The following is a 13,469-nucleotide window of genomic DNA, read 5'->3' as shown; positions in this document are numbered from 1 at the left end:
AGTCAAAGAGGACGATCCAGACGCTAGAGGATTTGCTGATGATGTGTGTGTTGGATTGGGGGGGCCATTGGGCAGATCACCTGAACCTGGTAGAGTTTGCTTACAACAACAGTTATCAGCGAGTATTAAGATGGCTCCTTATGAGGCTTTGTATGGGAGACCATGCCGTACATTTTTATGCTGGACTCAGGTGGGGGAGAGGAGCATGTTCGGGGCAGATTTTGTTCAGGAGACCTCAGAGAAGATTCGGGTGCTCAAGCTGAACATGAAGGAAGCTTAGGATCAGCAGAGGAGTTATGCCGATAGTGATTGAGTTTCAGGTAGGAGACAAAGTGTACCTCAAGATGGCGATATTGCGGGGACCGAACAGGTCATTGATACAGACTAAGTTGAGTCCGAGGTTTATGGGTCCGTTCATAGTGATTGAGCGGTGGGACCGGTGGCATATAGGCTGGAGTTGCCTGAGGTTATGCGTGCGTTCCACAAGGTGTTTCATATTTCTATGCTGCGGAAGTGTCTCCTTGAGGATGATAAATTGTTGGCTAAGATTCCTGAAGATCTTCATCCTAACATGACTTTGGAGGCGAGACCAGTGAGGGTTCTTGAGAGGAGGATCAAGAAACTTCGGAAGAAGAAGTTTCCTTTGATGTGAGTCCTTTGGGACTGTGATGGTGTGGAGGAGCATACTTGGGAGCCTTAGGCGAGGATGAAGGCAAGGTTTAAGAAGTGGTATGAGAAGCAAGCCGCGACTTGAGCTTGTCTAGCCTGGTCCCATCTGTAATCATTGGCTGGAGCGGGAATGGAGTATTCCAGCCCATCTCTCTTGTTTATTTTGTCGCTTTTGGTGGTTGGTTGTGCGACTAAGTAACAAGATTAGGTGGTTTTTGGGGTACGAAACTTCCGTGAAGCAGGGTTTTAGAGGAAAGTTTCCTGAAAAAGAAGTTTCCAAAAGTGGAAAGTGCTAAAAATGGGAAGTTTTATGTGAGTTAAAATTTGTCCATTTTAGTGGTGGAGAGCCTTGGAGGGGCTTGTGTGGCCTTAGTGGCGGACTTTTGAGTCATTGTGCCCGTGTGTGGCAGTCTTTTGAGACATTGTGTGGCCTTAGTGGCGGGCTGTTTAGCCAGTTGTGTGGCCTTTGTGGCGGGCTGTTTAGCCAGATGTGTGGCCTTTGTGGTGGGCTGTTTAGCCAGATGTGTGGCCTTTGTGGCGGGCTGTTTAGCCAGATGTGTGGCCTTTGTGGCGGGCTGTTTAGCCAGTGTGGTCTTTGTGACGGTCCTTCGGGACAAGTGGTCTTTGTGACGGTCCTTCGGGACGAGTGGCCTTGGTGGTGGTCCAGTTTAGGACATTTGTTTGACCTTGGTGGCGGTCCTGTTTAGGACATTTGTTTGGCCTTAGTGGCGGTCCTGTTTAGGACATTTGTTTGGCCTTCGTGGCGGCCCTTGTGGCATGTATATGATCCTTGTGTGGTCATGAGGTATTCCAGTGAGGGGATCTGTGGTTGGTAGGACATTGTGATGTTTTACACGTGCCACAGGAAGGAAACCTGGATAGAGATAGGACTCAGACGTGTTCAGAATTGTTTGCTCACGACTCTTGGGGAACTTTGGTTCTCCTAGTACTGCCATACTTTGAGACTTTGTGGCTTGGGAGTATGGTTGGTATATCGACTTCGGATGACAATCCGGAGGCGCGCTGTAGGGTGGCAACCCAAGAGACGAATATTGGACTTCCTTATATATAATGGCATGGGGGCTTAGGCCCGATGAGGAGCCAACATTATGGCATGCAGACTTAGGTCTGATGAGAAGCCAGCAAAAACTCAAGGCTTAGACCTATGGGTAAAGGAAAGTCCAAAACTCGAGAGCAAATAATGCCAGGAGCGTGAGTCTATCGCCTAGAGGTGACCATCCGTAGATCAGTCGGAGGAGTGCGGGCCGTGGAGACGGTAGCACGGGAGTCCTTGGCTAATGGTTGTTCGAGATTTGAGGACGAATCTAGGTTGGTGGGGGAGAATTGTAACATCCGCGAACCGAAATCCCGGTTTAGGGATTGCATCGGTCGATGCATTGACGAGTTAAGTTAAACGCTGCATTTTAGGTTAGGAAAAGCCCTTAACTCGAGTTTTTGTCTCATTAGGCGAGTTTAGCCATTTTTGAGAGAAAAGAAGAGAGGAAAAGAGTTCTTGAGCGTTTTGGGAGATTCTTGGATGTTGGAGGCGTTTCCTGTAGAGATTGTAGCTGAGATCGTTGTAGGAGCTTCCTAGGAGCGTGTTCTTTCTTGTTTAAGGTTCAGAAACTTCTTGGCAAAGGTAAGTGCATGACCATGGCTTATCTAAGCTGGAGATATCTCTGATTTGCTTGTTATGTGTTGCTAGGCTTGTTAGATTGTTATTTGGGACGTTAGGAAGCTTTCTTATGGCTTGGGATCAAGTTTTGTGGTTGTAGGAACGAAGATCTGGCGAGAAGCTTTGGGGGAAAACGATGCTCAGCATTGCATCGGTTGATGCACTTTGTGCGTTGGCCGATGCAAATGCGAGGACGGCGCGTAAAATCTAAGGTTTTCATGCTACGTCGAGCATGCGTCGGTCGATGCAACGGGAGCATCGGTCGATGCAGATCTTGCGTCGGTCGACGTAACCCCCAACTGGTGTCAGTCGATGCATACTCGGTGTCGGTCGATGCAGAGTCCTGGTTTGTTATTGTTGATTGTTGATTGTTGGTTGATGGTTAGAGATGTCTCTATTGCTTGTGTGTATAGCCTAGTAGGTGAGAGTATTGCCTTACTGAGTGTTTATAAAATACTCATGCATTGCAATTTGTGTTTGTGAAGTAGGTAAAGGCAAAGTGTGATCGTGGAATCAAGGCAATGAAGAGGAGGATGTTCTAGTGGTTCGCTTGGTTGTCTGGCTTCTGTTAGGTTGCTAGAGTTTAGTCCTAGAATGTTGTTTAGGATTTCTGGTTCTCTGATTTATGTTGATTGGAATTAATACTGGTTATTATTTTATTGGTTATTGGATTATTGGATATTTATTGGTATTTGTTATTCCGCTGTTGGTTGTGATTGTGATTAGGTGGCTAGTGGGTATGAGACCACTAGTTGTAGACAATTTATACTTATTATTTATTATTTTTTTTTTAAATGGGTCGGGTCGTTTCAACTTCCTATTCATACCCTTAATCACTAGATGCTCCACTACTTTGTCTAAGAGTTGATGTGAAACATTGCGGCAATCGATGCACGGACAGATAATTTCATTCACATTACCCATCTTCCTTGCTGAAGCAGTAACAAAATTAGTTGCCCCTTCCACATACTCAAGGCTAGCCCTGTATGTTTAATCAGAAAATTGAAAGTAAATATATCAATAATGTTCAGAATCATATCATATGGAATATACAAAAGTTCGTATATATCAACAGATTCATACCTTGGAAGCCAAACCCATGTCTTGTCCATATATCCCCAATACGATCACCAAAATTCTACCACAGTTCAAACGATAAGACACTCAAATAACTAGAACGAAAGTATAGAAATAGAAAAAGTTTGAAAAGAACAGCTTACAATGAAAATCAATCGGACCCAAAACCGTGATGCTTTTACCTAGTAAAATAACCGATAAGTAAAGATCGAGACAAAACCCAAACAATTCTAAAGTCTGAGCATAAAAACACAAAACAATTCTCAAGTTTACTAATTTCTAATTTTACCTTTATCAGACAAAACACAAAACAATTCTCAAGTTTCACTGACCTGTGAGCATAAAAAAACTGGATTAGTGTAGAAATAAAATGCTCAAAAAATACTATAATTGAAAGCTATGAGATCTAAGAGTGAAAGATCGACACATGCATAAACAGATAGATCTGAGAATGAGATATCGACAAATGGATATACAGACAGATCTTAGAGTGAGAGATTGACACAGATATAAATCATAGAGATTGAGAGTGATAGAGAGGAAGAAGTTATACTCACTTTGTCGCGACCAAATCAGAGTGGTTGCGAGAATTTTGATGAGAGTAGGAGATCGAGACAGAGACAAAAACGAAGAAGAAGGAGGAATGATTAAGCGAGACAAATCTTAAGAGACCGAAGAAGAAGACGTTCAGAGAGTAAAAAAAAAATTGAGGAAGAAGAAGAAACGATTTTTAATTTTACAATTCCTAGCTTTCAATATTTTCCCCCAAATCAATTTTCAAGTCGCGGGCACTAAAATTTTTATTTCCCGGTTAATATTATTATAGCGTTTATAACCTGAAAATGCTATTACTAATCGATGCAACTAAGCGCGAGACCAAATTATTTTTGCCACTCAAAATAAGATAGCGTTTATTTAAAAGAAACGCTGTTAAATATTAAGAAAGAAGATAACTATAGCATAAGTGAACAAAACGCTATATCTCAGTGCTGTTAATACCCCAATTTCCTGTAGTGGTGATACAATCCCACTAATATAGGAGAAATAACAAAGCAATACCATAATGGTTATGTAATGACCCTCATCAAGGGGTAAAATTGGAAATAAAAAAACCCCTGATGAGAAGGGCTGAGAAGTGTCTCAGAGTGAAGGCAAGGACGAAGGACCAGGATTTGCCGAAGAAGTGTCCGAGGAATTCCCGAAGGATCATGGAATTCCGGACGATGGCCGAGACGTGTGGTCGAGAGATGACCGAGACGAATGGCCAAGGCGTACCGAGCGAGGGTATCGAGAATTGCCGAGGAATATCGAGAATTGCCGAGGCGTGTCGAGGATCACCGAGGAATATCGAAGATTGCCGAGGAGTATCGAGGATAGTCGAGGCGTATCGAGGATCACCGAGAAATGTCGAGAGTTGCCGAGCGGATTGGAGATTACCGAGATGTATCGAGGATTGCCGAGACCTACCGCAGAGTGGTCCGAGGCATGCCGAGAAAATCCGACGAAGACCGAGCCACAACGGGGACCGTCGACGAACAGCAGTAGCGACGTCCGAGCCGACAAGAATTCTGGATTTTAAGGAGTTTGTCTCTTACACTTGGTCCAATCCAAATGCATGCAAGAATGTAGGAGACAAGAGATTCCCTAGCATTTGTGTGTTGGACCAATGGTGTTTGATGCAAGTTTGAGGAGGAAGCATCATCATTTGGAGATGGCCAATGGTGATTCATGCATGAAGATGGAGGGAGACAAAGAGAATACTTGAGGAAGAAGTAGCTTTGTCTCCAAGCTTCCGCAAAAGGTGAGGAAGAGGATCGAACCAAGTACAAGGCATGCATTGGTTGTCCACACCGCCCAAGCTCTCTATATAAAGAGACCTCTCTTCCCATTTCTCATTCACACAATCAAAGAGAAGAAAAAGAGAAGAGGGAAAAGAGAGAAAGAGTGAGGAAGAGAGGAGGAGCGAAGGGAAGAAGAGAGGAAGAAGAAGAGTTGCAAGACAAGACTACCGACCATTGCCGAGTGTTGGATCGAGAAGGAGCTCGATCGCAACAAGAGGAGCACCGAGTTGCTGCCGAGAGAAGAACGAGATCGAGATCAACCCGCCAGAGTTGCCGGTTATCTGTGAGTTCAGACGCATATTACCAAACTAGAGTGGATCCCGATGAACTCCATCTAGTAGACGGTTTTGCATAGTGTTTAGTTGCATTTACTTGATTTATCTTTGTGATTTTTCTTGTGAAATGCATGTGGTGTGAGGTTACACTCGTTACTAGTTCGAGAGGTTCTAGTAATGGAGTTGGTAACATTGTGGAGCGATTCTCTCAATTTTAGATCAGGAGGATCTAAGTATTGGAGATGGAAGCTAGTTGAGATACTTGTAGAGAAGTTATGAGCTTAAAAACCATAAAACACAAGTATCTAATTGATGAGGTCTTAATGTAGGTAGTCCGTGAGAAAGTCCGGCTAATACATTAAGATTTGGGTATTGCTGTCCTCAACTAATTTCCGTACAGCATACATATGCGACATGTGATCCATGGTCGCGGGTTGTAGGGTCTGTGACGAAGAGCTCGGAGGTGACTGGGCTCGCTACCCTGGCCGATGCTGTCTACATGACGGTGTAGCTTTGTGAAGTCCGGTCGTACGCCTTTGTGGTTGCGATGCGGTTGTTCAAGAGTTGATGAGGAGAGGAAGCATACCGAGCCCTTAAGAATTAAAACGTGATTAAAACTTTTTCTTTAGTTTTATTGCAAGTTTTATTTTGTGTTGCATGTTGCATTTGAGTGTTGCATATGCATGTTGTTGTGTTGATTGATTGTTTAGCTTCCGCTTGCTATCTCTGATAGTTGATAGCTTTGTTGTTGCTTTCATGTGTGATTGCTTGCTTTGTTGTTGCTTGCATGTGTGATTGCTTGCTTTGTTGTTGTTGGGGAATTGGGGGGTTGAATTTATATGCTGGAATCCTGAGCTCACTAAGTAATCTTCGCGATTACTTACGGTTTGTGTTTGCTATTCAGGAAACCCTAGAGGGAACTAGTGGGCGTGGTGAACTAGTGTGTGTCTATTGTGGAATAAAGTATGTTCATGTTTATGTGTATTTATGTTATGTGTATTTATAAGTACCAAATGTGACATTTGTGTGTATTTGTCCGGTCATTAATGTGTATTTATGTTGTGTGTATTTATAAGTACCAAATGTCACATGAGGTCTTAATGTAGGTAGTCGGGGGCGTTACAAGTTCACCTCTAGTTTGTGTATTTATAAGTACCAAATGTGACATTTGTGTGTATTTATGTTATGTTCATGTTTCTTTTGCTTCCAAATACAAAATGGAGGGCAAAGCTAAAATTAAATAATGACTATTATTTTAGAATTAAATGTGAACAGATATAGGACTTGGTAATATATTATTTAATTTGTTTTATATCAGTTATCACTTAAGCTTAATTCGTATAATGCATAATATATTAATTTGTAGATATGTTTTGTTTTTGCTAAATAATATAGACATATTTCGAATTTTATAGTAATTTTATCCTTTCATGTTGTAACATCGGCAAACAAAAAATTGTACTTTTGGATGGGGTGTCGATCGACACCAGTGGTGTATCGATTGACACCAGCAATCCTGGTTTCGACCGGTTTGTTTTCATTGCTGTTTGGTTCGGTTTGGTTCAATTAAAATCTCTAAAACCAACATTTATAATGAAAAAGTTGACTATTGTTTTGGGAAAGAGGGTTTTTGTCACCGCTTAAGTGTTCTTAGAGAGAAAAAAGAGACTTGTGAGTGTTCTTGAGTTTTGGAGAGATTGTTGGTGGTTTTTGGAGAGATCTGTTGATGGGATTGCATCAGAAGCTTGCTAGGAGTTTGTGGTTGCTGGTTTTGATTCAGATTCTCCTGCAAAAGAGGTAAGTGCATGACCATTCTTGAGAATTCTATGTTTTTGTGATTTTTGAGATGTTTGATTGATTCCTTGCTTCCTTGTGGTTGTTTTGGTGTTTCTACGTCCTTATGTGGCTTATGGATGAGTTTGGGATGATTGGGAAGCGTTGGGAAGCAGAGATCTGCAAGAGAGCGTCGAGGAAGACGATGCTTGGTAGCAGTGTCGATCGACACCATTAGTGTGTCGGTCGACACTAGTGCGAGGACGGCTCGGGAATCTTTGGGAGTGTCGATCGACACCATTTTGAGGTGTCGGTCGACACAACTAGGAGTTTTGGGAGCTTTCGAGCAGGTGTCGGTCGACACCAGTTGGGGTGTCGGTCGACACCAGGTTGTCAGTGTTGATCGACACTGGTATGGTGTCGGTCGACACCAACCTTTGTTGGTCGACGATTGCTTGTTTCCATGTTTGATTGTTATTGTTTGATGATTTCTTGATATTGGATTCTCAAATGCTTGTGTGTATAGCCCAGTAGATGGGAGGATTGCCTCACTAAGTATTTATGATAATACTTACACATCTCAATTGTTGTTTGTGGTATGCAAGTAAAGGAAAAGTGTGATCGTGGAATTAAGGCGATGAGGAGGAGGATGTTCTAGAGGCTTGATTGATTTGTGGTCTAGCTATTGATAGGTTGCTAGAATTGAGTTGATAGAACATTGTAGGATGTTGGAACTTGATTATTTCATTGCTGGTTTTGGTTATTTGACTTTGTTGGTTATTGGATTATTATTGTTGAGATTCTTATAGGTTTAATGGAACTGTTTCGTTATCCACTGTTGTTGATTGTTGCTAGGTTGTTACTGGGTATGGGACCACTAGAGAATTAATATTATCATTATATATATAAAAAAACAGGAAGGGATGTTTCATTTTGGTATCAGAGCCAAACCCAGACGAGTGTGAAATCGAGTGGGCTCACACTGTCAGGGGTGACGGTCTTGGTGCGCAACGAGGACGTTGCGATCTGTTAGTGGGGGTGAATTGTGATACCCCGGTTTCAGATATTTGCGGAGAGGTTTAAAATAATTGAATTGGCCACCTATATCACCAAAGTGCACTTATCTTTTCGATCAAGGGTCCTGAGATAACTCCACAGTTAAGCGTGCTTGAGCTGGAGTAGTCTCAGGATGGGTGACCTTCCGGGAAGTGACTGTCGGAACTGTGCGAGTGAGGACAAAACACATGGAAAGATCATGTGGTGATTTGTAGGGACAGTAACAAGTCTTTAAATCTCCTAGACGTAGCAAACCGGCCATCGGATTTGGATAGGCTCACGGGCCTAGTGAGAGGACATAAGGCCCATTAAGAAAAGTGGGACCATGGACTGGGAGTGGACATTGGGCCTACTGAGAAGTGGCAGTCTAGAGTTCACTGTTGCTTTTGCTGTTGGTGTTTAGGATTTCATGCTAGAGTTGATTATGTGAGTTAGTCAATTCTGTGTGGCATGAGGTCCTAGAACATCCTTTTCCAGTCTGCTTTGTGATTCCACGGTGAGTTGTGTTCTTGTGTTATTAGAACTATTTGTTTGCTTAGCCTTCCGTTCTTGGTGATACAGATGGTTAGAAGTGAGAATGCTGTTGGTCGCGGTCGTGGTCGTGGTCGTGGTCGTGGACGTGGACGGGGATGGGGTCAGGTTCCCGAGGCCAGTGAGAGTGTGATCCAGAGCATGGCCAGTGAGGAGGTGGCGGAGTCACAGGTTCATCCTAGAGTGTTTGGAGACCAGGCTTTTTTGGGTGTCGGTAGGGCGGATGGGCCCGGTGTTGGTCACGGTGTTGCCCCGGGTGTGGGTGTTGGTGCGGCTTCCAGCAGCAGTGGCGCCAGTGGTTGGTGGGCAGGTTCTGGTGGTGCCGCCAGTGGTTGGTGGGTAGGTTCCAGCGGTGCAGCCTATGGCGGGTTTGTAGGAAGGTGTGCAGCCGGGGGCCGAGGTAGTGGACGCTCAGTATGTGCAGATGATGGTGCAGCTGCAGCGAGTGGGAGCGGGGTCTTTCTCGGGAGGCACGGATCCAAGTGTAGCGGATGAGTGGAGAGAGCAGATGGACGATCTTTTCCAGTCGCTTCGGTGTCCCGACCAGTTTAGGGTGGATTTGGCAGTGCACAACTTGTCAGGAGATGCACGTATGTGGTGGAGGTTGGTAACAGCACTGAGGGTCCAGCGGGAGATGACTTGGGCGGATTTTTTGAGGGAGTTTAACTCCAAGTACTTTCCACAGGAGGCACTTGATCGCATGGAGGAACGGTTATTGGGATTGGCTTAGGGGAACCGTACAGTGCAGGAGCTGGATGCAGAGTTCAGTCGGCTTGTGGTGTATGCAGTCCGGGCTTTGGTGCCAGAGTCGGCGCAGGTGCGGAGGTTCTTGTTAGCTCTGCGGGATGATCTACGTACTCGGTGTAGAGTGAGGACTTATGCTACGAGAGCAGAGCTGGTAGAGGTTGCAGCTGGGATAGAGGATGACTTGAGGTCACAGGTGGTGGTGGTCAATCCTTCGGTGCAGCCGAAGCATTCGCAGCCGCATTCTGTTCCTAGCAAGGGCGGCAAGCCTGCATCAGGGCAGAAGCGGAAGTATGATGCTATGCAGAGATCTGGGTCCGATGGCGCTGGCTGCTTTGACTGTCCGCAGAGAGGTGAGCAGCGGTTAGTGACAGAGCAGCAGGCAGTGATAGAGCAGCGGGCAGTGACGGAGAAGCGGGCAGATACTCGAGTGTGTTACCACTGCAGGGAGACGGGGCATATCAAGCCTCGTTGTCCTAAGTTACAGCAGATGGCGGTAGCAGCGGTGAATGCTGGAGGGCAGCTAGGAGTGCAGCTGGGTGTGCAGTCGGTGGGATGGATCGAGCCGACGTCGCGGGTGTACTCGACTGTGGAGCTCGATGGCACCAGTGCAGGAGCGATCACATGTATAACTTATGAGATTTGAACTTGGCCAATTCAATAGTTCATATCTATGTTTGTTTTGCTTGTGATTGAATGTTAGGTTCTCAACACATTAGGTTTGTGTAGGGATGTCGGTGGGCTGGTTTATGTCCCACGTTCTGTTTGACTCTGGAGCAACTCATTGCTTCATTACTCCGGAGTGCGCGGAGAGCGCTAATATCAGAGGAGATCCCGATGAGAGAACGGGTGTTGTCAAGGTTGCAGGAGGGAAGTTCCTGAGAGTCTTTGGTCGAGTGAGTGATATGGATATTCAGATTGCGGGGGAGTCGAGGCCGACAGATTTGATTATCAGTCTCGTGGAGCTGTATGATGTAATTTTGGAGATGGATTGGTTGCATCATCATAGGGTGCATTTGGATTGCTACATTGGCAGGGTGGTCTTTGAGCGTCCAGAAGGGAAGTTGGTATTTGAGAGAGTGAGACCGACTTCAGGGAGTCTCGTGATCTCGGTTGTGCAGGCTGGGAAGATGATCGAGAAGGGGTGTAAGGCCTATTTGGTTACAATTTCGATGCTGGAGTCAGTGGGGCAGTCTTCTGTTGGAGCTATTCGGGTTGTGAAGGAGTTTGAGGATGTGTTCCAATCATTGCAAGGGTTACCACCATCTCGGTCTGATCCCTTCACGATAGAGTTGGAACCATGGACAACGCCGTTGTCTAAGGCGCCCTACAGGATGGCTCCGGCAGAGATGGCAGTGCTGAAGAAGCAGCTTGACGATTTGTTGAGTAAGGGTTTTATCCATCCTAGTTGTTCACAGTGGGGAGCACCGGTGCTGTTTGTTAAAAAGAAGGACGGGAGTTTTCAGTTGTGTATCGACTATCGGGGTTTGAACCGGGTCACTGTGAAGAATAAGTACCCTCTCCCGAGGATTGATGAATTGTTAGATCAGTTGAAGGGTGCTACTTGGTTCCACAAGATTTACTTGGCATAGGGTTATCATCAGATTCTGATACATGAGGCAGATGTGAGGAAGAGTGCCTTCAGGACGAGATACGGGCATTATGAGTTCGTGGTGATGCCTTTCGGTTTGACGAACGCGCCAGCTGTGTTTATGAGATTGATGAACAGCGTGTTTCAGAAGTTTTTGGACGTGCTGTCATCATTTTCATCGACGACATCCTGGTATATTCCAAGAGTCCTGAGGAGCATGCAGTACATCTGAGAGCGGTTTTGGAGAAGCTGCGGGAGCAGAAGTTGTTTGCTAAGCTGAGTAAGTGTAGTTTCTGGCACCGGGAGATAGGGTTCTTGGGTCACATTGTTTCTGCAGAGGGAGTTTCAGTGGATCCCGAGAAGATTCAGGCCATCAGGGAGTGGCTGAGGCCGCAGAGTGCCACAGAGATCAGGAGTTTTCAGGGGTTAGCGGTTTACTACAGGAGGTTTGTGTAGGGATGTGCGAGTATGGCACAGCCGATGACTAAGCTCACAGGGAAGGAGGTTCCATTCGTGTGGTCACCGGAGTGTGAGGCGAGTTTTGCAAGCTTCAAGCAGATATTGACTACCACGCCGGTGTTAGCACTGCCTCAGCAGAACGAGCCTTATGTTGTGTATACAGATGCTTCTGGAGGTTGGTTGGGTTGTGTGCTTATGCAGCAGGGGAAGGTTATAGCCTATGCTTCGCGGCAGTTGAGGAAGCATGAGGCTAATTATCCTACTCATGATTTGGAGATGGCAGCAGTAGTATTTGCTCTGAAGATTTGGAAGTCTTATCTATATGGCGGGAAGGTACATGTATTTACAGATCATAAGAGTTTGAAGTACATTTTTACTCAGCGTGAGCTGAATTTGAGACAGAGGCGTTGGATGGAGTTAGTAGCGGATTATGATCTGGACATAGCTTACATCCTGGTAAAGCTAACCTGGTTGCAGATGTCTTGAGTCGGAAGCGGGCGGCTTCGGCTCATGAGCAGGATATGGAGGTGGTGGTAGGTGAGATTAGTGCATTGAGGTTGTGTGCTATCTGACAGGAACCTTTGGGTTTGGAGACAGCTGTTTGAGCGGATTTGTTGAGTAGAGTGCAGTTAGCTCAGGAGAGTGATGAGGGGCTGGTGAATGCCTCTAAGGCTGCGGGTTTGGAGTATCAGGTCTATGGTAATGGGACTATCCTTGTGCATGGTCGGGTCTGTGGGCCCAAGGGTGAGGATCTCAGGCAGGAGATATTGAGAGAGGCTCATTCGAGCAAGTTCTCTATTCATCATTTGACCAAGATGTACCGTGACCTCAAGCGGTATTATCACTGGGTCGGTATGAAGAAAGACGTAGCTGACTGGGTTTCGAAGTGCGACACTTGCCAGCTAATGAAGGCTGAGCATCAGGTTCCAGGTGGTTTATTGCAGAGTTTATCCATTCCGGAGTGGATGTAGGATATGATCACGATGGACTTCGTGGTAGGATTACCTATGTCACAGACGTTTGATGCGATTTGGGTCATTGTGGACCGTTTAACTAAGTCTGCACATTTTCTGGCCATCAAGAAAACTGATGGAGCAACGGTTTTGGCTAGGAAGTATGTGAGGGAGATAGTCAGATTGCATGGGTACCTGCTATTATTGTGTCAGACATAGATTCCAAGTTCACCTCGGTATTCTGGAAGGCGTTTCAGGCGAAGATGGGCACGAAGGTGCATATGAGTACAACCTATCATCCTCAGACGGACGGTCAGTCGGAGAGGACTATCCAAACTTTGGAGGATTTACTGAGGATGTGCGTGCTGGATTGGGGTGGTCATTGGGCAGATCATTTGAGCTTGGTGGAGTTTGTTTATAACAACAGCTACCAGGCGAGTATTGGGATGGCTCCTTATGAGGCATTGTATGGGAGTCCGTGTCGTACACCGTTATGCTAGACTCAGGTGGGGGAGAGGAGCATTTATGGTGCGGATTTTGTTCAGGAGACCTCGGAGAAGATTCGGGTTCTGAGGCTGAACATGAAGGAGGCTCGGGATCGGCAGAAGAGCTATGCTGATAAGAGGAGGAAGGATCTTGAGTTTCACGTTGGTGGTAGAGTGTACCTCAAGAAGTCCATGTTGCGGGGTCCGAACAGGTCATTGACAGAGACTAAGTTGAGTCCAATGTACATGGGACCGTTCAGAGTGATTGAGCGGGTGGGGCTAATGGCATAAAGGTTGGAGTTTCCTGAGGTTATGCGTACGTTCCACAAGATGTTTCATG

At 45.6% G+C, this 13,469-nt stretch overlaps 1 protein-coding gene across 1 annotated transcript; it reads left to right on the top strand.

The window, feature by feature from the left end:
* Positions 1-9,324: 9,324 nt before the first annotated feature.
* Positions 9,325-12,662, top strand: LOC104715263 (uncharacterized). Its single transcript, XM_087465561.1, has 8 exons — positions 9,325-9,585; positions 9,628-9,795; positions 9,838-10,267; positions 10,371-10,708; positions 10,763-11,137; positions 11,710-11,901; positions 12,363-12,419; positions 12,525-12,662. Exons 1-8 carry the CDS (start codon positions 9,325-9,327, stop codon positions 12,660-12,662), a joined length of 1,959 nt encoding a protein of 652 aa, XP_087321687.1.
* The last annotated feature ends 807 nt before the right edge of the window (positions 12,663-13,469 follow it).

This window comes from Camelina sativa, chromosome 9 (assembly GCF_030686135.1).
Source record: "Camelina sativa cultivar CO46 ecotype springtype chromosome 9, ASM3068613v1".
Taxonomy (NCBI): domain Eukaryota; kingdom Viridiplantae; phylum Streptophyta; class Magnoliopsida; order Brassicales; family Brassicaceae; genus Camelina; species Camelina sativa.
The sequence above is the reverse complement of the archived record's forward strand: the minus strand, read 5'-3'. Positions and strand labels throughout refer to the sequence as shown.